Below are 27,916 nucleotides of genomic sequence, written 5' to 3' on the forward strand. Positions count from 1 at the left end.
AATCCTTTCTTTTTTTAACTTAATTTAATCTTGTGAAAATCAATTTCTAATAAAAACTTTATTAGAAATTGATTTTCACAATATTCGAAAGTTTACTGGCTATGAAGTTAAATGTGTTGATTTAAATTAGTTTTAGTTAACACTAAAACTAATTTTAGTTAACACTAAATCAACACATTTAACTTCATAGACAGTAAACTTTCGATTGTAAACCTTTTCAATGATTTTCGGTTCTAAAATCATTTATGACTTTCGATCGAAAATTCAATCGAAATTTTTTCGGTTCTAAAATTATTTATGACATTTCGATTAATGATTCGATCGAATTTTTTTCGGTTCTAAATACATTTATGACATTTCGATCGAAAATTCGATTGAAATTATTTCGGTTCTAATTTTTTTCGTGAATATTTTCGGTCGTGTAATAAATTTCTCATATTCGGTTCTAAATTGAAATTTAAGATTCGGTTGAATCATAGGACGCCCAATAAACCGCATTAAGTGTCTCTCGCAATTTAACTAATTGATTGAAATTTTTACATTTTACTCATCGTTGAAATTTTACTTTTCGTTTGCTTGCAACGAAAGAGAAACAGAACTTTACATTTTACTCATCGTCTCCTTGCAACGAAAAAGAACTTTAAATGGTTTTTTGTCATAATTTAACCGTTGGGAGTAAGATACAAGTATTGTAAGAAAATGGGGGAAAAAATTTCTTTATTGTAAAATACCATTAAGTTATTCCCAGCATAATACACTGCGATATCGTACGTGAGAGCGTTTTTGTAATAAGCAGATTTCGTGTTATTTTCAAAACTTTGCGTAGATTTAAGTTAACAAAGACCGCCAAAATAATTCTGCTCTATTTGAGAAATTATGTCAGACTTACTCTAAAGCTAAAGAACTTAAATTATATCATATTTTTTTTAGTGATAAATTAAATGCTTAAAAATATCCTCGAAATTGGCTCATTTAATCAACATCAACCACTATTTTGTGTGCAAACTTTTTCCTAATAAATCTTCGCCACCTCGATTTGGATCGAAAGAATTTTTTTACTAGAAAAACCGTGTTTTTAAATTAAACATCATAAAGATTGCTCCACTCATCAACTCTCACAGTTAACATATTTGTATCGAAGTCAGGTGAAGGTTTAACACAGCTGTTAGAGGAGCAAATTAAGAGAAAAAGTGAAAACATGTTTTTCAACGTTTTTCTATGATTACGAATTGGACAGCAGAACGTCTTTTTTCTCTCTCAGAACAACACTTGGTCATGATAAACTTGAATCTCTAGTCCTACTTTATCCGACATATTCGCAAAGACATTTTAGTTAAAATACTGAAAGAATTCGCCATGCATTCAGTAAATTGATCTGTTTGTGTTCACTTTATTTGTGTCATTGTTTGACAGTGTACATTGCCAGAATTTTTCCCAAGAGGGTTGGATTATTTAATCTACGAATACTAATATTTTATCAAATCTGTCTTTGTACTTTTAAGAATTTAAATTATAAAACAATAATTTATTGGCAATTTACAACTTCATTTTGTTTATTTCTTAATCTTAACAGTTTCATACTCATTTTATTCTGTATGTAACTCAGTTCAAGCACAGTATTAGTACTCTGTATCATTAGGTAGGTAGGTAGCCAACACAGTTATAGTACTGTGTTGGCTACCTACCTACATACTAAAAACTTTGATTCATTAACAAATTAGATGAACTAAAGTACTCATAATTTTTTTTTAATGATTATTTACTTACTTTAAAATATTATTAAAATGTATGTTATAGTTATTTAAGGATTCAAGGGGAGTTAGACCTCTTAAAACTTTTTGCACCTAGCGCTCCAATTGGACATAATTTGGGCATGGTTATCGTCTCTATTACAGTTTTCTTATGAAGATCACATTATGTAACACATATTGCCCAATAGAATTTTATGTAATACATATTGCGCAATTAAATATTAGAGATGGATGCAGCAAGAAAAATCTTAAGGATGCAAGCAAGGAAAAATGGATGCAGCAAGAAAAATCTTCAAAGTTTTGATTTTTAATGTAAAAAAAAACAAAAAAAAAACATTTGTTAAAAATGAATCCTAATGAAGAAACTAGTTGTTTGGTTGTTACCTTTATTGAATATTTATAAAATAACTTATAACAAATAAATGGCTGGACCCAAAAGAAGATATGTCTTGGTCTCATCACCAAGACCCGTTTATGATTTACGTAATTAAAGTTGTTTTTGAATATTCAGAATCGTAAAAACCAAGAGTATTAAGTTTACAAAAAGATAAAGTTTATGGAAAATGTTAAAAAGCTAAATTTCATTTGGAATTCTAAAAAAAGACGTATTTCAATGCCTAAAAATCTTTTATCGACGAAAAGCTTTTAAATTCAGTTTTGAATTGTTAAGCTTGTTATATTATATAATCTCCTTTATATTACATTATATCTCCTATATATTGTATAATCTCCTTTGTTTTCCATTTAAATAGACTGCATTAAACTAATACTTCATTTTGTATTATTGGTCAAAAACTTCAACATGACTAATGTTAATGCGGCAGAAGTTTACATGTTGTGTGCTCCAAATATAATTGTAAAATCTCGAGGATTGAAAACTGATCGTTTGGAGAGACTATGTATTTAAACTAGTACAAATACAAGAGTGTCTATGCTGCTACACCAACAGAATATATAATAAAAAAGAGGTCTGTGGAGAGTACATACCAATAAATTAACCATTAATAATAATAACAATAATTAGGTTACAAATGCCACATTCAACAATACCCACTTACAATAATTAAATAATAAATATCACTTTCAACATGCTCCTTTATAATTATTACATTATTACTGTCACTTTTAACAATAATCTTGTAAACACTTTTTTTGTTTACTGTGTCATTTGTTGTTTTGTGATGATTAGAACACAGGTTGTGTGATGATTTTGTGTAATTAGAATACAGACCATATAGAAAGTTAAGTTAAGCATAAATTATGATTCCGAGACGCAGAGGTTTAGCACATAATAGTAAAAATATAATATGAACTTTGTACTTCAATCTTTGAAATAAAATTCAAGAAAAAAAATTTTTTTTTTCTTTCGATTTTTAAAGGTGTACCACCATTTAAACGATAACAACCAACTGTAAGAAACGATACATAGACCCTAAACTTGAACAATTTTCTTTCACATTTGCATTCTTAAAATCAACCCAGAGAAAACACCGATGCCACCCAATAAAGTTAGAGAGACGAGTATCCGAACAAAAAAATTTATTTATGGAAAACTTTGGCGAATTCTTTTCAGAAAAAAAAAAAAAGTTTTTTGATGTGAACATTAGTAAGGCTTTTAGAGTGATAAATAAAAGATTTTTAAGCAATAATTCAAAGTATTTTGTCATCATATGAATAACCACTAATAAACGACTGATTTTTTTAAAGCAATTTGACTTGTCACCGATATCATTAAGAGAAGGAGTTAAAAACAAGAAAAATTCAGATGAATACAAGAAACGAAATGCCATTAAGAGCCATCAGCCGCTGATGATCAGCGAGTTGATTAAAAAGTACAAACATTTAGAAATTTAAAAAATCAGGAGCTAATCGTGAAACAACACATTTGTTGATAAAATCAACAAATTGTCATAATGGTACAGAAAAACCAATTTTTGTCAGCATTAAATCGTCAAACCTTCTTAAACAAAAACTTGAAATTCAAGTGAGGCCGTTTACTATTTGAAACTGATTGAAAGAGAGTGGATTTAAAGCAAGAGTTCCACGCAAGAAACCATTCCTTCCACAAAATTTAGAACGATGACTTGTATTTGCTAAGAAATATGTAAACATGCCATTATCATTCTGGAAGGTTTTGTGGACTGACGAGTCGAAATTTAATCTTGCGAAGTCCGACGGAGCTCAAGATGCATGGAGAAAGGGAGGCGAAGCATTCAAACTCAGTTGCATTCGAGGAACAGTAAAATATGGTGGACTTAAATTGATCCAGACACGACAAAGACGTTAATTAAATCAATGCAAAAATCGACTTGTAGTCATTAAAGTCAATAGACGCCCAACTTGATACTAAAAAGTCACAATTTAATTACTTGAACAAAATATTGATCTCAAAAACTTTGAAACTGAAATTTTGTTAAGTTTGAAGTTTTTGTCACGTTTTTTTAGCAGAGAAAATAAACTGTTGTTATTATTATTATTATTATTATTATTATTATTATTATTATTATTATTATTATTATTATTATTATTATTATTATTATTAGTATTATTATTATTATTATTATTATTATTATTATTATTATTATTATTATTATTATTATTATTATTATTATTATTATTATTATTATTACTATTATTATTATTATTATTGTTATTATTTGCTATCTGAAATCTTAATTAAATTTGCCTTCAGAATAAGCATTAAAGTTATTAAAAACTTATTTTTTTCTGAAATAACTATTTTAAAAAAACTTATTTTTTTCAAAATAAATAATAAGTTTATTTTTCACAATAATTTTTTTGTTTGGACACTTATCTCTCTAACTGTATATGTATGTATGTATGTATGTATGTATGTATGTATGTATGTATGTATGTATGTATGTATGTATGTATGTATGTATGTATGTATGCATGCATGCATGCATGCATGCATGCATGTATGAATGTATGTACTAAAGAGATTCAAGTAGGAAGTAAAAGCAACTTGAAATAAGTCTCGAGGATGAGTACAAATATTATCAAGTGGTTTAAAAATTAAAAGTTATTTGATAAGAAAGCTAATCTTAATGTTTTGTAATTATCACTATATTTGATCAATGTAAAAAAACCTGTATTTCATATACTTTTTATTCAAAAACTGTGAGGAATACATATAAAAAATATAATTTATACAAAATTATAACTTTTTAAGCTATTCACCCAAGTTGCTCCTCCTTTTTCAGCCAATCAGCTGCTGGATTCTCTCGAAATTCCCACACTGAAGAAGATGGCTTATGAACAAAATTAAGAAAATCATCAATTTCCTTTGTAGCAGCAAGAAGTTTGGCCTAAGATAAAGCAATTCAAGATTACCAAATACCATTTTGTTTAAATGTTTCTGTTTGAGCCTAATTCCAACCATGCTTTTTAATGAACAAGTAACAAATTTCAATCAGAAAAAAAATTTTAATTTTAAGTAAAAAGTTTGTTAATTAAATTTTAAAATAAAACATAAGAGTTATTCATAAAATAGGAATTTTTATTCAAAGTTATCAAACAAACCTTTCCTTCAGGTGTTTTATTTATTTTATACCAAAAACATATTTTCATATTTTCTTTTTCTTTATCACATTTTGAAAAATCACCATATTGATAATAACGATGAAATTGAGATGACAAAGCTTAATAAACAAACCAACAATCTATGTATTGAATGATAAACTTTTAAATCAATTCAGTATTCAAGTGAAACAATGGAACTAATGAAACCTTACAACTACACCTTCTCCATATGCTATAAAATTCAAGACAGGGTAGAATCTAAAAAAGATAAACTATTGTTTAGTTTTTTTTAGGGCTATTTCAAACTCAGTACTTCCAAATCATATAAATGAATAAATAATATTTTTTGATAAGGACCAGTCCATATTTATCAACACCTAAAGGCAGCTTGTTAATAGGACTAAAAATATAAATTGTTAAAAATAAATTAACCTGCCTGGCACTATGGCTATACACGTATGGTTGGACCATACCATATGAAAAGTACTATCACTGTACATGTATTTACTTGATAACATACTGAGTTCTTTTAAGCATTATTCTATATGAATCGATGTAAACAAAAACGTTCTAAGTCATAAAAACTATTTAATGACTTAGAACGTTTTTGTTTACATCAATTCATATAATAGTCTCAAAAGAATTCAGTACCATATCAAATACAAGTGGGATTGTACTGTCATTTTACAGTACTTTTCATATGCTATTGTCTTACTACACATGTATAGTCATAGTACCAGACAGGTTAAGAAAAGCAACCAACATTAATGCACAACCTACTTTTCATTCTAGTGACATACCAATAACAAAGTTAAAAACCATCCAGTCAAGCAAGGCATGTAATGTAAGCAATCAACAAAAATATTTTTTTGCCAAGATTGCTTCAATCAGAAGGTTTATATCATGCTTTTCTGGCAAGATAAGCTCACCAAACTTTATCTAGAAACTATTGCTCTCAGTACCTTCCTTATTAAATTTTGGCCAAAAAAAAAGAAAAGATTTCTTTAAGAACAGCCATTAACTTATATGAAAGAGAACCGTAATATTTCTTTTCCTTACATCTAAGACAGTCCAGATATTTTTCTATAGACTTTATTAAAACAAAATACCAAATTAATCAAAAAATAATTGAGAACACTTTGATTGCAGAGACAGGAGCTGAACATAGGCAAATATTTTAGGGACTAAAAACTGTTTTTAAGTTAAAATTATTCATTTTACTTCTGGAACGGGTCACACTTTAGCACACTAAGAAAGCTCAGAAAGACAGTTAAGTGTTTAACACATACTTTATTTTTGAGATCTCTAAAACCTAAGTCTAAAACACCAAAAAAATGAACTGGAGGTTAGTAACTGGAGAGTTAACCAAATGATTAATGGAAGAGTTGACCAAAATACAATGAGTAGATAATTTAGTTGTGAAATTTTTAAGATTTTTTATTGTCAAGATAAATTTAAATAAATATTGACCATAAAAGGATATTAAAAATGAAAAAGTCTAACTTTTTTAAATTCTGCTAGAAAACTTTAATTGTAAATAGACGTTATACTAAAATTGGCATGGCTATGGTGTTGGAGTGATTACGTATCACTCCAACACTATAAGACACTTGATTATCGTCAAACCTTATTTCTTCTATCGTTATATAGAAGACGTTTGAATTTTAAAAAAGTTAATCATATGAAGTAATTTGGCATAGAAAAAGAAAGAGACCTTTTTGTTCTCTTCGCTCTTTTCGTAGACGCTTTCTTCCATTATCTACAATATGAATTTAGTAAAATATTTACATCCGCCTAAATTAACAGTTGAAATACGCGCGTTTACGATGTAAAAAGAAAACCTTAAAGTAGACTCGATATTTAGCATAGGCGTTTGGTTTTACTGTTAATAACGAGTGATAACAAGTTAAGTATAGACTTCTTCATCTTTTAGGAAAAATTGAAATTTCTGTAATTTATCAAAACAGAACTTTTATGCGTTTAAAAAAGTGAATGTTTTTGAAGCGACAAGTTTATTTTCATACAAAACTTGTTATTTTTGAAAAAGAAGCTTGACGGATTTAACCGAATACCAGTTCCGCGCAATATCCCTAAGTAAGTTATGCATCGTAATTTTTCTTTCTGGAATTATTGTCGAAACTTATTGTTGACACATAATCGTTTATCAAAGTTACGAGAATTACTAAGTTTAGAGAAATTCAAGAGTTTTTCTGATTTGCTAATTCGCTAGGCATTATGGTAACCCAAACATTTATTTGTTGTTGTTTTTTTTTAAATATTTCTTTCATAGTTTCTATATGTAAACAATGAAACTTTTTTTGTTTAGCATATAAGAGAGGTTTAGCATATAAGAGAGGTTTAGCATATAGGGGTCATTCAAAATGTAATTAACCCCTTAACTCAATCAGGCATCAAATTTTTCAATGAAATATTTTGATATTTTGATATATGTTGGATTTTTGTCACATTCTATCCACTTGGTTCCATTCAGCCTGTGAACGACATAGGTGGCGGTAAAAAATTTTATCCCTTATAGGACGGCGGGGTATTTTTCTACCTCCCGAAAGGATGTACTTTTACATGCCGCAGACACAAATCGCGTCTATTTGATCTGCAACATTTGAAAGCCTTTTTGTATCATGTAATGAAGTTTTAAATGTAAAAATCTTTTTACTTATAAAATAACAACAATATTTGAAAATTTAAAATTTTGTTACATTAATGACGGCTGGGGTATTTTTCTACCCCAGCATATTTTCTTCTTTTTTAGTTAGCATAGCAATATATAACCTATAAATCACATGAAATTATTTGTTTTATTTTTAGTTGCTTTTTCATTGATATGATGTTTATGAGTAAATTGTAGCATCCGCACACATTGTTTATTTAGTCATAAATGGTAATTCTTATAGAGTGTGGTTATGTCACCTAAGTTATTTGTTATGTAAAAAATATTATATTACTGGCACAAAGTAATACTTATTTATAACATTTGTTATAAATAAGTATTATTTTGAAATCTATTAAAAAATAAAATACAACGTTTTTAGATAATATATATTATAATGAGTTGAGATTATAGAATATTATAATGAGTTGACCAAAAAAGCTGCTTGAAGCTAATAATATTCTTTTTGGTTTAAATGAAATTTCTTCAAGCGATGACTCAATTGATGACTTAGATGATGAAGAAGATTCTATTAATTTTGATGGCAATGATGAAGATGAAGAGTAATAAAGTAATCATGATAATGAAATTTTAGATCAAAATATGATTTTAAAGAATGGTGAGGGTATATGGAGTGCTTTTCCAGTGATAAGTGCTACTTAGCAACGTGCCTAAAATATTATTCCACAACCTACTGGCCCAAGACAGCTTGCAGCTCAAATTTGCGGTATGAGTGTGGATGCTGCCTTAAAACTTTTTATGACACAAGAAATGATAAGACTTATTGTTAACTGCACTAATTCTGAAGCTCGTAAAATTAGACTAAAGAAATTAGTTGAAACAACAGTTAATGAAATTTATGAGTTTATTGACCTGCTTCTACAAGCTGGAGTGATTCATTTTAAAACCCAGAAAAGAGCTTTGGAGTACTACAGAAGACATCCGTATTTTCTCTGCCTCAATACAACGAGATTGATTTATTGATTTGCGACGATGTATTCGATTTGATGAGAGAGAAATTTTGACGACAAATTTACACCTCTTCGAAATATAATGGAAATGTTTAATACTAAAGGTAGAAGCAACTTTAATCCAACTCCATATCTTATCACTGATGAGCAGCTCCAGTTACATTTAGGGGATCTTATTCTTTTTAGATGTTTATATCGTTGTGAATTCTTGTTTTTTCGGTTTTCAATGATTTTCAAATGATTCTACTATTGCTTCTTATGTCCCTAAGAAAAAAAAAAGCTGTCATATTATTATCAACCTTTCATAGCAATAAAGAAATTGTTATTGATTTTTTTTAAACTTATAGAAAAAAGATTGTAAATGTTAAATAAACAATTAACTTTAACAAAAATATAAAGATATTTGCAAAAATTTAGTTTTTGAGTTGGGGTAGTTTAATACCCCAGCCGTCCATAACGTAACTTTTTTTTGTCTCCTTTAAGGGTTAAGGAACAACTTTAAAGTACGACAACTTATCTATATTTCACGATTTGAAAAAATATTGCGACTGCCAAACTTGACCCCCTTTTCAGTGTTATAATTTTGTCTCCACAATAACAAGTGCTTTTCATAAATCTATATAAGTTGCATAGAGGTATGAAAAAGGTACGAAGAAATGAACATAATCAAAGGTAGATGATCCTGAATGCTTAATACTTCTAAATAAGTCACTGTATCATCCATTAGGTCTTTGCTTTTGAAAAACTTCATATCACCAATGGCCGAAATTATTAACTTATGTTTAGGAATCACAACGAAGTCATGGTTAGGTAACTTAACTTGTTATCCCATTTTCATTATCCTATTTCCTCGTTTGCAGCAACTAGTTTAATAAGGACTTTTACTTTAACATCTTCTGAGTGAAACATTTTTTCAGAAAGACCCAGAATTGCAGTTTTTTGAAGCTTACCAGAAGCAGGTGTTATGTGCCTTTTCCTTTCAAATTTAACCTTTCCCTGGATTTTCTGTGATTGATTTTCACTGCACCACAAGCTTTTGTGCTTCAAGTTCTATTTCAATATCGTTTTTCACTTTTTTTTATTTCAAGTCATACCCTCGAACACTCTAACTGAGCCTGTTACCCATTGATACTTACGTGAGTTTGCTAAAAACTTTCTAAATATTTTCAATTAACGTTTGAATGACCCCATAAAAGTATTTATAATATTTTCAATGCATTTATCTGCAAAAAATGAGTTTAATTGTCTTTAGTTTAAACACTTATAAATCATTTAAATATTGCACCAAAGTTTTATTCGCACATACTAAAAAGAAAATCATTTCAGATAATGGTTTTCAAAATTTTAACTGGATGAAAAATTGAGTCGCTGCATTCTCCCATGCTTCTTTCCCGTCCCATTTCTTCTCACCATTTTTAAATTATTTTTATATTACTGATTCTTTTAAATATTTTGCTCTGCAGTCATTTGCGGCTGAAACATTGTGATAACCTTTGATAATAAAATTAATTCCAGTTTTACTTTTCCATTCATGTTTTTGTGGTTGTTAGGATAGTTATTTCCATTCCATGTTTATGGATGGAAACATTAAGACTTTCTGTGACATCTTCTGGTGCTCCTTCACCTCTTTATTCACTGATACCTCTAAAAACGGCAAGTATCTCAGTAACAAGGCATTATATTTGTGAGGGCACCATCCATTCCTTAATACACCATACAACTTATTGGGGATTTGTTATTTGTTCATTTAAAATCAATTTTTTAATTTTTCAGCTTGAGCTTTATTTATTTCGGGGAGTTGGTTTAAATTTTTATATTCTAGTAATTTTTCTGCAATTTGAAAATGTTTTGTAAAGTAGCCGTTATTTAGTGGAATTTCTAAGCTGAGGTTAAAATCTTAACAGAAATACATTTAACAGATTGAAACAGTAAAAAGTGAATCTTATCCCAAAATATCTGACATTAATGGAATAAAATAAAGATGTTGGAATTAATGGAATAAAATATCGAATTGCATCGTTAACCATGTTAACGATGCATTTGATAATTGGAAAAAATGACGGTTAAGAAAAACAATGGTCAAGTAGTTTTACTTATAGGCGTTATATAACAGAGGCTAAAAATATTTAAAAAATCTTCTGAAATTCATATGGGGAACCTCTACAATTGCTTGTATCATTAAATGTTAAAAAATAAGTTCGATTAGTGGCACATTTAATTAAGATTCATCACAAGCTCGTGAGGTTATCCGTTTGGATATATAATTTAAATATATATATCGTGTAAATAAATTAATCAGCTTGAGTTTTCTTTCCTTAAAGATGCTAACAACGCCCATTTCGTGATCATCTCCTTAAATTCATCTTTTAGAAATATATATATGTATAACTATAAAATTCAATTTCAAAAAGTCTCAAATAAGTCACTCAAAGTACTGAAAAATATTTCAATTCAAAAAGTATTTTTAATAACAAGAAAAAACTCGGAGAACAAAAGTTAAATGCCTGGACACGTGGATATGTAACTTAAACGCAGACTGCAAGGGTGAAACCAGCTGTTTGGTTTTTTATTCTAGTATTAATTATATATAAAGCTATTATTTACAACGCTTTTTTAAAGTTATGTAATATATAGTTTCCTGCTATTTGCATTAAATTTATTGTGAAAATTTTTTTGAGAGAGATCATGTCGCTACTAATTTTTCTTCTCGCTGGAGTTTTTTTATTTCCGCTGGAAATAATAGATAAAATTGGAAATAAAAATAATAAGAATTTTTTTTTTACTCTTTTTATTACAAAATATTACCAAAAACTTGCACAATAAAATGCACAAAAATAAACTAAAGTAGGCTGCTATGTAAATTTAGAGGCCGTTTATTTAAAATATGGCAAAATGTGTTTGAACATTAAGTTTATTTCACTTTCGCTAACGTATTATTTTCTTCTTTTATTTCCAAAGCAAAATTTGACGTTTATCAATTTAAAACATCAGAATTAGGGGGTGATGAAGTATTGGGAAAAAATTACTTACATAGCTTAAAGTAATTTTAATTGTTTTTCAAAAAAATTAAATATTATATACATTTTAGTACTACATAAGTATGACAAAAGGTAACATAACTAAACTTTCAAGTCAGAGCGCAAAAAACATGTTTTAACCATTTTATTACTCAATGATGTTCTCAGCTTTGTAATAAAAATTTCCAGTAGTACTAAATTATTTTTTCTTCTTTAACTGATGATGTGGCAAAGACTTTAAAGCACAGTGCAATTTTTCAAGCATTTGCGGACAATCAATTGATCCTTCAAATACAGCTTTTTTTTTCGGTTCAAGCCAAAATATTTAATACTGATTTGATGCCTCTAAATATCTTAAAAGGCCAGCAGTTCCAATATTTCTTCTTTCAGAATTTTTTTTCATCGTTGACTCAAAAAAAAAATCAGATTTTAGTGTATCTTGATCTTTTAATTTTAAGTTTACAAGCTTTTAAGCTCCTAAAAGAGTAATATCTTTTTTACAAAGGACAATAGCACCAGCTTCAAAAAAGTTTTAAACAATCTCCCAAATATATAGTAATTTTAATCTTATTATCAGTTGGTAGCATTTCCAATTCATTAAAATGCTTTAGAGTTTTCCCAACTGCTGGTTCAATTTCAAGAAAACTAGAAATCATTTTAAACATTGAATTCCAACGTGTTTTTGTTGTCAATATTAAAGTCAACTCTTTTCTAAAAATATTAAGACAACAGTGTTAAAGATTATCATTTCTGAGAGGCGATCATCATCAACTTCTTCAGTAGGGGAGGTAGGGGAGCATTGGGCACTTTTTTACATAAACGCTGATAAAACTGTTATTTTTTATCATAATCAAAATTTTATTTCAAATATATCTGGCACACATATTTGGCAGTAATTATTGCTAAGAAGAGTTTTAGTATTATAATTAGTCGCAAAGTTACAAAAGGTTTTTGAACACATGTCCAAAGTGCCCAAACCACTCGGTGGTTGGGAGGTTTGGGAACCCCTGAGGGGAGGTTTGGGCACTGTATTTAATATGCACAATATTGTTTTAATATACTGCTATGATTAGGTGTTATATAGCATTGATATAAAAAATTATAATAAAAACATTTTTTCTTATCATAGACTTTACAAAAAATTAAACAATGTCACTTGGGATCAATACTGCACGATGTTGGGCTTAATAAGACTTATTTTAAATTTGGTATGACCCAAAGAGGCTTATCAAATTTATATTTTAGGCTGCCACGTTTTATCCATGTTGTTAGTGTAGGCAACTTTGTTTTTATATCCTCCAGGGGGACGCTAGCTACGTCCTCGATGTCAGGAAACATAAACGTATTTCTTATGTTACTTGCTCTCATAAATTTTACAGTTGCCATGGAGTGATTAACCTCTTCGACTATTCCAACATAATGATAAACAGTTTTTTTGGTGTTAAATTTAACCAACACAAAGTTATTGACCAGGAAATTTCTATCCATAACAATCACATCGTCTACATCAAAATCTTCTTCCGATGAATCGATTTCAACAAGGGCTTCGTCAGAAACGGAAACATTTTCTATTTCATCATCACTGCTAATCTTCCTGGTTTTCTCGTTTTTATAGCATTTTTGATTTTTGTTGAGCTCTTTGATCTTATTTTTTCTTTGTCTTTCTTTTTCTTCCATTTTAATGAGTCTTTTCTCGGGTGTGTCTGTCAATATTCTAGTTTTTCCTTTCTTCCGTTTCATGGCATCCAATTTCCTGAGGCCGGCTTTCGGGTATGGCCTTACTAAATCAGGTGTTACATTGATAGCGCCCCTAGTCTGGCTTTTAGATAGAGATTCCATTTGAGATGGCCCAGTGACTTCCATATTTGAACTTGTACGATCCTCTAGACTCAGATTTTCTTATGTTGAAGGTTGTTTCATGATAGGTTGGTCGGAAATCAATTTTTCTGTAGCAATATTATTCTCTTCCGGCAAGCAGTGATCAGTTATAGAAGAACAAACAAAATCTTCATCAGAAAAAATGTTTGAATTGAATGGCCAAACGCCAGGTTTTTCAAATCCCTTTTGAATATTTTGCAACTTGAATGCAAGTGGGATGGCTTTTGCTGCTAATTTTGGGATTTCATAAATTGTTAAGGTTTTGCCAGGATTGCTTACCATCCAATCTGTTACAACAGTGTTATAATAAGTTTTAAGTGGTCCATAGACAGTCAGGTATAGGGGTTGCAGTTTTTGGCTGCAGTGCGGTGGGAAAGTCATTAAAACAATGCCTGATTCTTTGCAAAAATCGAGAACTGGTACTGAAATATGGCTCTCGTGATTGTCCAGCAGCAATAGAACTGGTGAGGAAGGCGTTGGTTTTGCGTGTTTTGCGAAATCGTGTATATATTTTAAAAAACATGGTGCTGTCATCCACCCTGAAGGATATGCCGCTCCATCTGAAGCAACAGGTGCATCATTTAGCATATATGTTTTGAAATTAAATCGTGGGAATATGAAAAAGGTTGGTATTGAGTTACCCAATCCATTAATACCACAGCAAACCGTTGCAAGTGTCCCTCTTTCAGCTGACGTTACTTGCCCAACTTGCTTGGTGCCTCTGAGAGCAATCACTTTCTGGGTTCGTTGTACTGTTGATAATCCAGTTTCTTCTATATTGCAAATAGACTCAGGGCCGAAGCGATCCCGTTCATATACAGTTTTAAAATTTTCAAAAAAATCCCCGACATTTTTCTTATTGAAGCTTGTGGCACGTGAGAGACTGGTAGCTTCTGGTGTCCTTATTGAAAGCTGAGGTTGTCTTTTAAAAAATCCCTTAAGCCAATCTTTGGATGCAAGTTTCTTCTCTGTCCAGTTGTCTGGTATTTTTTTTATTAATGGTAGTAGCGTATTCGTAAACCAATTCGCGTGCCTTCAGTTTTGACATTCCATGATTTAGTTTAAACAATGTTACAAGATATTCTGATATTTTTTCTTCTTCATCTTTCGTGAATATTTGGGATGATACAAATTTAGAAGAAATATCTTTCCCAACGCCACCTTGCTTTATGTATCTTTGAAGGTTAGACCTGGGTATATCATATTTAATCGCAGTAGTTTTAATTTTTCCTCCTTTAGAAACCTCTTCCAATGCGCGCAAAATAACATCTTTAGGGATTTCACGTCGTTTATTTTTCTTTTTAAATGAAAACGACATTGTCCTGATAAGAAATGATTAACCATTCAATCCAATGGGCATAGCAAAAAAGCACAAACGTATGACACCAAAACACGCTAAAAAAAGAGGGAGCATTGGGCATGCCCAAACCTCCCTCCTACATGCGTGCCCAATGCTCCCCACAACCTCACTTTTCCAATATATAACTGGCAACACCGCTCATCTATAGTTTTATAACTGGCAACACCGCTCATCAAAAACACTTTTGATGAGTGGTGTTGCCATTTATAAAACTATAGTGCTATGGTAGAAAACAACAAATATCTATAATAGATTGTGAGAAATGAGGGGGTGCCCAAACCTCCCGACTGCCCTATGCTCCCCTACCTCCCTTATCCTCTTCATTGTTGTCACAACAAAAATCTTTATCTTCTACTTAATGTTTGGTCTTAAAAGCTAAAGGTCAACTTACTTAACAATACTTTCATCCCTTTTTCCAAATTTCATAACTTTTTCTTTGAAGGCTTCACTTATTCACTTTCCTTTTTTTTTTTTTTTATTGAAATACTACTAGAAATATATGTAAAACAAAACTAGATAAAAATAATCCATGAGACAAAACTACTAGAAGTAAATCGAAAACAAAAAAGTAAAATTCAATGAAATCGGTAAATAAAAAAAACAAAGCCGAGATATCATCAAAATCTAAACTAAAAAAACATTTCATTTTTCAGGGTGGCTGCATACAAAATTGAAATTCGGATTACTTTTGTACAAATGTTTCTAAAATATTAATTCTCTATTTGTTTAATTTGACAAAAAACTATTTAGTTTTACTTAAGTAATATAAGTTTTCTAAACAATTACTTAAGTACTTATGTTTCATAAAAGTTTTTTTATAAATGGATTATATTAAGTGTCCGTAAAAACTATTTATTTGAATTTTTCTCCGGTCTGATATATTGAGTTCGTCCTAAGGATGCCTCTCCCCCTCCCTCCTGAATTTAACCCTGGTTGTAAGGATAACAACAAGATTTATATTTTCTCCACATTTTTTATGAAATGATAAAAAATATGGTGATGATGTCATAGCAAATTTTATGCCAATGCGCATGCTTCTAAATTAAAATGGTAGCGAAGTAAAAATAAACGGATTCACGGGGTACCTACGTTATTGTATATAAAGGATGTCAGAAAATAAAAGAGGGAACTCAATCTCTCTTTAATTGTTTCTTTAATATTGCATTTATTTATCTAATTTAATATAAACAAAAAGTAATGGCGATAGATCAAGCAAATTTACTTCTCAAGCGGCAGCTCCAAGGTAGGTTTATTAGGTTGTGACGCAGATTGACTCTTAATTAATGTAATTTTATACATTCATTTACAATTGCTGAAAATTTTTTGATAATTCATAATAATTTTTAATTATTTAAAACTTTTTAAAATACCTTTTGTTATGCACCTTGACTAAAAACTAGAATCTAGGTATAAACTAGGGATAGTTTTACAAAATCACCTGAAATGAAAGACAATTTTACAATATCACCTTTTTTTCTTCTTGTAAGCTCTAATTAAATCTTGTTTTCAATAGTTTATGAATTTATTTACTGGCTCTCATTTTAATACTAGTTCTGAACTGAATTTTGTTCTTTACATAAAAATTTAAATTTGTCTTCCTGTAAGAGAATTTTTTTAAAAAAATCTTGTGTTTTCCAAATTGCAAGAAAATTAGGTACAAAAATTATAAGTAATAGTCAAATGATGTGTAAAATGACAGGACCAGCCTCATGTATAAGTAAACCAAACAACTGATTAATTCACTGAGGGACCCCAATTAGGTGTTGTGGTTATTGTTTTTTAAATTAAATGTAAGAATGAGTTGAAAAATATTCCAGTTAATTAAAGATATTCCTATGAATTTGGGATTTAATTCCAAATTTATAGGAATATTTTGAAATAAAATTTTGAAAACAAAAGATCTGAGGACAGTTTATTTGTGTTGAGACAGCATAGTTGCTGTGGATAATGGACCCAAACCAGTTTTTCTAGAATTTCTTATATATTAACCACTAATAAAGCATGAAATTATTTAAAGAATATCTTGTAATCTCAAAAATAACTCATATACATATGTATTCTTACATATGTATGTATGTATGTATGTATGGTATGTATGTATGTATGTATGTATGTATGTATGTATGTATGTATGATTGCTCATTTAATACATATTTACAAATAGTTTATTTGATATGTTTTGCTCCAGCTTATTTATTGTTTTGGTATCTCTTTTATATAGTATTTTTGTTTTTTTCACTACTTCTATTCTACTTTTCTATTCTATTGTGCTATTATATATTCTATTCTACTATATTACGCACCATTATATATTTTATATTACATGCTAACACAAAAGATAGTTATCTAAAATTCATACTTTATTTATAATTTTATCTAGGTTAACAATATCACCAAGTGAAAATTAATATGGGCTAAAATGGGGGATGTCTTATTGGTGGTTTTCCCATTTCCCCCCCACCTTTAAAAAATATAAAAAATTTATTTTTGTGCTTATTGCATTAGTGTCGTTCTCATAATAGTAAACAATATGAATTCTAGCTTCATATAAGTTTACTGAAAAGTTGTTACAATAAAATTGTTAAAAATAAAACTGTCATAGAGATACATGAAAACATTTCTTTGAAAAGAAACATATCAGAGAAAGACTATTTTTAGGGCTTGCAGTGTATCTAACTTGATGTATATACTTATAAAAGTATAAGTTTTTTATTTTTATATATTGAATTCAAGATACAACACTTTTAAAAGAGCTCCTTGGGAGAAAATTCAGAGACTATATCCAGTATTAAAATTTCATGACCAAAGTCTGTCTCAGTAACTCTTGGATATCCTGAAGGAATGAATTTTATAAACCAAAATACAAATTTTTAATCGAATTAAAACTTTGCTTTATTGTGGCTTTGAAAAATGTTTCTTAGCTTTTTGCTATATCCACATAACTTTTCAAAGCCTCAAAAACAGAAACTCCCACATAACTTTTTAAAGCCTTAAAAACAGAAACATTTAAAGGCTTATGAAGGTCAGTTGTATGAGTTGGTAATTTCATTAATGTTGTATTTTGATTCTGAGCTAACTGAATACTACAATACCATGCATGATAGTTCCCCATTGTAAATCAGGAATCCATTTCCCTTCGCCAATCAGGAAATTTGTAAGAATTGTCTTGGGATTAGTTTTTTACCAGCAGTAGAAACCAGTAGTAGTAGTAGTGGTATCAGTCCCATTTTAAAATTTTGTTTGTTTTTTTTGTAATTTATCACTTCTATGGTTTTTCAAAAGAACATGATCAGTTACAAAGTAGTTTCTGTTAAATGGTTTTAAAATTTTGTGAGATTAAAATTTAATTTTCGTTGGTTTAGTTTTCCCACCAACTGTGGTCAGTCAAAAACGTTGGCTGCTCATTCTGTTTTATAGTGTGGCAGCCAATAAAGATCTTTAATTTAATGAAACTTCCAATCCAATATTTTACCTGGAAAAACTAGAGTTGGGCACTTCTAATAGAAGTTCCAATATTTGATATGCTGATAGTATCAGACTATTGAGTTAATATATATGTTAGACTTCAGCTATCAGACTGGGGACATTAGGCTTCTGATATTCAATGGCTATCAGACTAACCAAAAACTAAAATCAATCTAAAAATCAGACTTAAAACAATTATTTGATTTCAATTATTGGGCAGTCCAAATTTTGTATTTCTGTCTTCCTAGTTTTTGGTAAATGTGATAAGTTAATTTTTGTGAACAAGTACAGATTTAAAGTTTGTGACAACAACATTTGAGGCTTCCGGATTTGTTCCCTACCAAACTCAAGAGAGGGTGCCTGATGAGACAGATGAGTGATCTTAGGGATTTTATGTGGCTAATGAGCAATTTTTTCACTGTTATCATTACTGTACCAATTGTATTGTACTTACCTACGGTACTACCACATTATTGGTTATATTACATGTTTATTTATTTTCTCATTTCTTTATATTCAATATTGTCAGTAAGAATTTTTGTTTGCTTACTAGCCTGATTTTTTTATTCTCAAAAAATAAATTTAACTAATTCTTAGCTTTTTTTGTCAAACTTTTGTATGTAAGGAACTATACTTAGTGTAAATCTAAAGCTATTGTTTCAATTTTGAAAAACCTAGTAAAAAATAGGATTTTTTTCAAAATGTGTAAAAGAAACTCAAAATATTGACCTATCAGATATTTTTTTTTTTTTAAATTATCAGATCCCCAGCTCTGGGAATAACCTTACATTAATTTATTATTGAAATATTCTTCTACTTCAAGCTGTCAGTTTCGAGCAAATTATGTTGTTTTGTATGCTAATTTATACATTTTCTAAGGGGAAAATGCTTTAAAACTCTTCCATACTACAGCACTATTTTATACCATTGTTGGTAGGTTAAAGAATCATTTTTTTCTGCTTGCTTTTCCATGTCTCTATTTTATTTAGAGCATTTTTGTTCACATCAGCATTAAAACACATCAATAAATATTGTAAAGATGGTTGCTTGCTTTTGCTATAAATATTGTAAAGATGGTTGCTTGCTTTTGCTAAATAATTTGCTTTTTAGTTGCTGAAAAATTAAGTTTTTAGTTGAATGTTTTTAAGTTGTAACCTATTACTATAGAATGAATGCACTTGTTGGTCCATATAATAGCATTCATGGCATTTTAAAGAGCACACAGAATAAAAAAGGAATAAGTCATGAGCACAATTTAACATTCAGATGTACCTATAGCCTATAGTTGGGTACTGATAACTAGAAAGATTTTTTAAACTTTCTTAAGCTCACTTGACATGCAAAATGATTTTTGTTTAGCGATTGAAATCCCGGGATCCCGGCCTTTTTTATGATCCTAAAATCCCGGGATTGACTAACATCAATCCCAGGATTCCCTATAAGATCGAACAAAACAAAGCGTAATCAAAAAATATATAAAAATACCAACAATTTTGCGTATCAATAAAATAATTTTTATTTAGCATAAATTTGTAAAAAGTATTGTATTTTCGGTTGTACAATAAAATACGATATCGAAAAGGATTGATTTAGAGAAAAACAAAAGTGAAAATCTTTGCATTATGTCATGTTGGTTAACATATACACTATTTAAAAATTGAATACAATCTGATTTAAATAATAGATTTGGAAGCACTGAAAAATATTAACATAATATGCTTGCTTGCGATACTCAGATTTTGTATCATTACATACTGTTTATATTTATTTTATAATAGTTTGTTATATAATACAAGTTTACGTTGTTTCTAAAAAGTTATTTATGTAAACCCTTTAAAAATATTCGCATTAAATTAGTTAGATTTTTTAATACCTTAGTTACTATTGTTAATAATTTTTAATAGCTTATTTACTATTGTCAGTTTTTTCAAATTAAAGAAAAGCACGTTTCATATAAGGTAGAATCTTATAATTAAAAATTAAATCACCATGTTGTATGTGGGTTTTACAATTAAAAGTAACTCAGCTGTTTGGAAATATTTTCTACGGGATGAAAAAGGCCAAACAGCGATGTGTAAATTACCAAACTGCAAGAGAATTTCAAAATTGGTGGTGGCTCAACAAAAGGACTTCATACACATAGGCCTGTATGAATTTGATGCAAATTAGCCAGATTTTAACAATGAATTTTCTGACAGTGATTCATCCGAGAATGAGGACACTGAGGAAGATTTGTTGGACTACAATCATGAAAAGAGAAGACCTAAAATTGAACTAAATGAAGTTCATTATGGGCCAGTCATTAAAAAAGTACGCAAACTAATACTAAAATTTAGACAATCACCTACTAAGAACAACATCTTACAAAAGAATATGTTAAGGCTGAATTTGGAAAACAACTGTCTTTAATAATGGACTGCAAGACATGGTGTAGCAGCCTTCTGTTAATGCTTAAATGATTTTACAAAATAAAAAACTGTATACAAAAATCATGAATTGATATTTACTCAGTGCAAGATAATTCTATAGCTCTGTCACATGATGAAGTGACAATATTATCAGAGATTTTTACAACTTTAGTTCCCATTAAAGCAACGGTTAAAGCAATATAAATCCAGCATGTCAAACTCAACTGATGCTCTAGTAAGAGCATCAGTTGAGTTTGACATGCTGGATTTGAAAAGTAATACTTTAAAGATTGAAGAGGAACTTGATGTTATTAAAGAAGGACAATCACCAATACAAACAATTAGACATGACATATTGTAATCAAAAGTTCAAAAAGAAATGACACTATTTGAAAATGTGGGTACACGTGGCGATTAGTTAGAAAGAGTTTATTCTTTTCTAATGACCGTGAAATCAACAAGTGTCAAGGCTGAGCTGGCTTTTTCTTCTGCTGGACTGTTCAATACAAAAATTTGTAACCGTTTGGGCGATGAAATTTTGGATGCGTTATGCTTCCTGAAATTGAATTTCGAAGCACAAAAAACATAACATATCTCCTAATTTCTAACATAATTTTTTAACATTAATTAACATGTAACATTTAACTAACATGTTAAATTAAATTCATTTAATAAATACATTTTTAGTTAAATGTAATGTTTTTATTCTACTTAATACTATATAGATGTTGTATCTGCTTTTCAATCTCAGGATTAATCCCAGGATTGATGTTTTTCAATCCCGTAATCCTGGGATTGAAAAAAACCTCCGTAATTGCAATCCCTATTTTTGTTGGTATTTTCTTAGCCTTTTTTGCTAATTACATGTCACATAACGGTTATCTTTTGATCTATAGTCAAGTATATCAATTTTATCATTGAATCTTTGTAATTAGTGTTATTAAAGTGACCTTTTGAATAAAAATTGTTAATTTTTTGCTTTTTGTCATTATCCTTTTTAAAGTTCTTACTCTATTAACATTTCCTTCCTCATGCACAAATTTAAAAAAGCCTTAACTGTGGAAATAGTGTGTCAATTTTTGTGGTAAGGTTTAAAGTTAAGTTTTGAGGATAAGGGAATCCATGTGTTAATAAAATTTTGATGAGTTAGCACCAGGCTTTAAGGGGAGAATCAGAAGAATGTGCAAAGTTTGGAAAATTCAATACTGTCACCAAGTCCCTTTAATTACACAACTTTTTTTAAATCTAAGTACAAAGTAGTTTTTCTTTATTCCGGAAAAAATGATTTTAATAAAGTAAAAAAATCTATAATTTTTAAGAATATCAATAAAATATTTGTTACCTTAAAAATTAAAATATCATCTGACAATTTGAATATTTAAAAGAAAAGTTTAAGTGCATATAAAGAAGTTTTTTTGTATTAAAAAGGAAAAAAAGGCTTTTAAGCTTTGATTTTCTCCAGCATTTTCATTAAGACAAGTCATGAAGTGCAAATGTTATTTTTTAATGCATTGATGTATCTATAAGTTTAGTTTTGAAAATCAGTTAATGATATTAAAATTAAATATAACTTTAAAATTACTCATGCAGAATAAATGACTCATAAATATAAATTGTAATTGCTTTATCTCATTCTATAATATTGTAATAAATGATTATATACTTTGAAGTGGTTTGTGGATATGATAGAATTTAAATGTGATAATGCTACCCAACTAACATCATCACATCAAGAAATGCTTTGTTCCAGTCTAAAGATAGTAGGGTGCTAAATTTGAATATACCATGAATTTATGTTATTAACATATTTCATGAAATGTGTTTTATAAAATTCTAAAAAGTTATTTAGATCTAAGATGAGCGTGATGAGAAAATAATGAATTTGAAGATGAGGAAATAATCGTTTAAGTAATCAAAATGAAAGTAACTCATTGTTTTTCAACTGTATTTCATATTTGAAATTTTATTCATCAAAAATAGCCTAATTAGTAAAATTTCCCTAAAATTGTTTTGATACATCATTTAATTTTGTATCCTTTTAATAAAAGTTAAAAAGTTTTTCTTAAAGTGGTGAGCATCCTTACATTTAAATGGCCATCAATAAACAAACTGACCATTGATAAACAAACTGACCATAGATAAAGTGCAGAACTTTAGGGTTATATTTAGGCCTGTCTAACTTACCTTCATTATCCAATAAGGAAAGATTCACTGCAGCGAATACATTTGAGTTTCTCTTTAAATTTTCTTCTTTTTTTACATTTTCCTGCTGTTAAAGTCCAAGAAAAAGTGCCTGACTGTAAATCTATAGTTTTGTTAGGAGTCACCATCTTGCACTACTCATACTAAATAATTTAACATAAAAAAACCTAGAGGATTTATCTTTTCATTGATTAATGATAAGGAAACCACCTGTAACCATAATTCAATTTTGGCAAAAATGAGGCTTTTGAAAAAAAAAGTACTTCAATTAAAACTAGTTAGACTGTTCTATAAAGTAAATATGAAAAAGTCTATAAAACAAACTTTAATTTTTTAGAACTGAATAAGAGGCCTGTTGAAGGCTTTTCTGCTGGTCTTGTTGATGATGATAATCTTTTGTTATGGGAAGTAATGGTCATGGGGCCTCCAGATTCATTCTAGTAAGTATAATTTTCTCAATTTCCTTGTGTAGCATTGACTGTTATAAATTTATTTATTTAGTTTAACAAAACACCTTTAGGCCATTAATTGAAGACTTAATATAATGAAATAAAAGTTTTTCCTATTAATTTTCAGTCAATAACCACATTGTTTTAAAATTATAATATGATGCACAGTATTACATAAGAACTCCACTTATTCAGGTGGTTGATTTTCTTGAATGGACATAATAGTTACAATCAGGATTTGTGGACTTGTTGCCTTTCTGCAGTTTTAGCGATTCAATTCAGTTTTTGTTAGACACAAAAAAATGTTCGTTTCAAATAACACATCATCACTTCTTCTGTTTTAAGAAAAAAAAAAAAAAAAATTATTTTCATGTGAAGTTCGTTTACTAAAAAAAAAAAAATTTTTTTACTTTTTAGCGAAGGTGGATTCTTTAAAGCTCATCTCATCTTTCCAAAGGAGTACCCTCAAAAACCTCCCAAGATGAAGTTTATCAGCGAATTCTGGCATCCTAATGGTATAGATCATTGATTTTTGTTTCAATATCGCCTTTTCTTAAAGAAATACTATTATTGCTTTTGCTTTTGTTAACAATAAAAGGCGCGCGATGTCTGACAAAAACAATATAACTTTTAAACTTTCATATTTTTTCCTGTTCAACGTTTTGATGATGTTTGAGTTTTAAAAAAATGAAACTGTTTAATTCAGTTGCTAAAGATGGAGATGTCTGCATTTCGATCTTACACGAACCAGGTGAAGACAAATTCGGTTATGAACGACCAGAGGAGCGCTGGTTACCGATCCATACTGTTGAAACGATTCTTTTATCTGTAATATCGATGATCAATGAACCTAACGATGAATCGCCAGCTAATGTCGACGCTGCAGTAAGTTTCTAATGTTATGATTTTTTTCGTAATGAGTCTTCTTTCTTGATCGACTAATTCTTTTCCATTTGATATTTAGAAAGAATGGCGTGACCAGTATGAAACTGCATTTAAAAAAAACGTGAGAAGATGTGTTAGAAAAAGTCAAGAATTTCTATGATAGTACTTTCGACTGTTTAATGTATGATAATTTATACCGTATGTACAAAATTATATTGTAAATGGAAGAAAAAAAAATAAAATATTGAGTATTTGCAGTTCTGGGAAAAGTAGTTAAAATATTTTAACAAGATTTTTACGTTCCCTAAAATGATCTGATTGACGCTTTAATGAACTTTTTTTAAGTTCTGTTTTTTGTTTCTATCGGAATTAAGGTTGTAATTGAGATAATTAACGCACGTCATGACAAAGCATCGGTGTTATCACACCGACGGTAAAATGCGTAATTACCGTGGTAAATTTGCGTAAAAATGCGTAATACGCAAATTTACTGCTATTATCACTAACGCTTTTATCACTACCGGTTTTTTCTTGCTGATTACCGATAATACTAAACAAGGATTTTTAAAATTGTTATTTGTATCTCTAATTACTAAATTTTACAGTTTTACAGTTTTAAACAAGTTATTGATAAAGAAAATTAATCATCAGATATTTCATCATCTGTTTCTAATAAAAGAGGCTCTGAGTTTGTTGTCTATTTTGAGTCCCTTTATTCCATTCTTGGTATTTGACTTGGAGAAGCCTTTTTAGGTGTATCTCTCTTTTTAATTTTAGTTTGACTTTGTGTTTGAGTGTTAGTTTTTCCCTGTCTTCGGTGGTGGTATTACATGAGGTAATTTATATGGCTCACCTTCAAAAAATTTTCTCCTAATCTTTGAGGTTAGAAGGAATCCTTGTCTAATTCTGACTAACAAAAAGTAACTTGCTAGTGGTTTTCGGGTTTTATATTATGTTGATGTTGGGTCTTACATATGTTTATGTTTAAAATCTGTAACTGTCCTACCTCCTGAAAACATTCTTTCTAATGAAGTAGAAGTCACAGGTATAACCAAATAACTTGTAGCCTCACCAGCTAGCAAAGGTAACTCATTTTCATTTTGCTTTTGCACCATTCCAAAGCATCCTTTCAGGTAACGCCAGACAATGGTATTTTTCACATTCAAGCATCAAGGGTGGCTTGAACTTTGATTGCCTTGACTGTGAAGTCCCAGAGTGCTACACTGAAACATGCTTCCTGTCTTTCAAAACTAAAAGGTTCACCGGATCCATAGCTTCATCGAAGTCTGATGTCTAGCAAAGAATAATCATCATCTAATGACTCGTAGAACTGGGTTGCGTTGGGTCGTTGTCAACTAATTCCTTGATGGCAGCTTCCCTCCCTTCCTCACTGTTTGCTATACAAGTGTATATCCTCTATAGAATGGGTGAAGAAGTGAACTTTGACTCCAACGCCATTATTGGCGACTTGATGGTGCACCTTGAGGTAGTCTATCAACCTTTTTGGTTTTTATAAGTAAATCCAAATTATCCTCTTATTATGCTGGATTTTATTTTCATTATCAGTTTTTTGCATCTGGTAAAAAGATAGCGGATGGTAGGATCTGAATGTAAACAGTGGATTTATAAACGTTAAAGAGGTACAAATTACAATGTTTCAATAATAGATGGTACAACATTGAGACATCTTAATCACTTTTTTGCATTTACTGCTTAGTAAATCTTGATTTCCTGCCAGAGCCAGAGATCTTATCCTCTTCTCTGTCAAGCTTGGTAAAATAATTGCAGAAAGACATTTTCTTGAAGATGGTTTGGTAATGGTTTTGGTATTATGAGGGTGGTGTTTTTAATGTTTCATTTATTTAATTTAATTTTTTGTTAATGAAGGTAAGGGTAAGGGGAGGTTTAGGTTGCAGAGAGTGGAAAGGTATATGGATGTTGAGATCGAGGTTAGTGGTGTGGGGAGTACTTGGTTAGGAAAGGGCAAGGTTTGGGGATAGTTTGGTTAGCAATGGGCAAGGTTTAATCGTTAAAGGGCTAAGGTTGTGTTTGCCGTCCTCAGTATATTTTATTATGCAATATATTTCTATAAACGTTCTATTCGTGTGTAATGGTTAGCACTCTTATATTTAATAGCTTTTACATAACACAAATAATCTTCTCTTACGCTACTTGAAGTGTTCAATACTGTTTTTATCAATAACTCCTCTTTAGCTCTTCTAGTTATAAACAAATATCTTTCTTCTTTTTTTTTTCTTTACTAAAAGCGGCGAAACTTCTCTTTACTTCTCTTCAAACAATTTTTCTTCTGACTTCTATTTATTTCTTTACTTCTTCTGTTTTATCAACAATTTCAAATTCTTCAATAATAAAAACTCTCTTTCTCTGAAAATTCTTTTTAAAAATCGTTCTTAAAACTCTGACTTCTTCTCTTTTTCGCTTATATAAGAAGAGGACCTTTTTAATCCTTCTTTTTTGTTTACTCGATAAGAAATCCTTCTCATTCTTTTTGTTTATTCAGAAGTCCTTCTTACTTTTTTTTCATTTATTTCCTTCTCTCTCTCTTTTTGTTAATCAAGAAGTCTTTCGTAACTCTATTTTTGAGCTTTTATAGTTCTCCATTATTATTTGTTTCGTTGCTATATCTACTTATCATTAATTTACTAGACAGGTAAATAGGTCTCTGTGTGTACGTCTTTTCTTAATCGCTGTTTTTAATTTTTTTTTCTTCATTACGTTTTATCGTTTATTTATATGACAGGGTGAATAAGTCTCTGCATGTATGTCTTTTCGCTGTTTTTAACTTTTCTCCCTCCTCACAGTATACCAAACAGACCTCTAAAGTAAAAACTTTGAGACTAGTAGTCTTTCTTTTAAATAATCATTGGTCCCATCAATAAGTCAAATTTTGTCGATTGATTAGGAAATGTGATGACCTGCGTTCTTCCAAGAAAAACAACTTTTCACCGAAGACAAAGCAATTTGGAACGAAGTAAAACACATCTAAGATTTTTTTACATTTGTTTGGGAAAAAAAAAACAACAGAAAGCACACGTAAAATGATTCTACCGGTTTTTTTTTGTTGTTGTTGGTTGGTTAAAGACGGCTAAGTAATTTAATGATCATTTAAAATTTTAATGAGACTATGTTGGTTTATGCGACCATGCCAGTTAATGCGTTATAACAGCAAGGCGCTCAATAGATGGCTAGGGAAGACGTTCATTGTTGAACAAAGATTACTTTTTACTAATTTCATTTTTTGAAAACTTTGTTCTGTTGTTACTTATGACACAGATTAATGTTAAAAAAGTTTGTACAA

At 29.6% G+C, this 27,916-nt stretch overlaps 2 protein-coding genes and 1 pseudogene across 3 annotated transcripts; 1 reads left to right on the forward strand and 2 right to left on the reverse strand.

The window, feature by feature from the left end:
* Nucleotides 1–4,864: 4,864 nt before the first annotated feature.
* Nucleotides 4,865–7,263, reverse strand: LOC149886121 (synaptic plasticity regulator PANTS-like). 2 transcript variants are annotated; one of them, XM_090094076.1, is made up of 4 exons: nt 7,009–7,263; nt 5,507–5,552; nt 5,295–5,413; nt 4,865–5,080 (listed from the first exon to the last, which is right to left on the reverse strand). In XM_090094076.1, the coding sequence occupies exons 1-4, from the start codon at nt 7,048–7,050 to the stop codon at nt 4,949–4,951; spliced, it is 339 nt and encodes a 112-aa protein (XP_089950202.1). In that variant the 5' UTR covers nt 7,051–7,263; the 3' UTR covers nt 4,865–4,948. The 2 variants fall into 2 exon arrangements, with proteins under 2 accessions (XP_089950202.1, XP_089950203.1); XM_090094077.1 differs by lacking the exon at nt 7,009–7,263 and adding an exon at nt 6,075–6,413.
* A 5,881-nt stretch (nt 7,264–13,144) lies between these two features.
* LOC149886122 (uncharacterized) lies at nt 13,145–14,416 on the reverse strand (annotated as a pseudogene).
* Nucleotides 14,417–16,241: 1,825 nt separating this feature from the next.
* LOC145184533 (ubiquitin-conjugating enzyme E2 G1-like) lies at nt 16,242–24,839 on the forward strand. The gene is made up of 5 exons (XM_080060230.2): nt 16,242–16,431; nt 23,601–23,703; nt 24,130–24,227; nt 24,419–24,597; nt 24,677–24,839. Exons 1-5 carry the CDS (start codon nt 16,386–16,388, stop codon nt 24,755–24,757), a joined length of 507 nt encoding a protein of 168 aa, XP_079916356.1. The 5' UTR covers nt 16,242–16,385; the 3' UTR covers nt 24,758–24,839.
* The last annotated feature ends 3,077 nt before the right edge of the window (nt 24,840–27,916 follow it).

This window comes from Hydra viridissima, unplaced genomic scaffold (assembly GCF_058129835.1).
Source record: "Hydra viridissima isolate aposymbiotic clone 2 unplaced genomic scaffold, HvirCarnegie_v1 scaffold_7, whole genome shotgun sequence".
In the NCBI taxonomy this organism is placed as follows: Eukaryota; Metazoa; Cnidaria; class Hydrozoa; order Anthoathecata; family Hydridae; genus Hydra; species Hydra viridissima.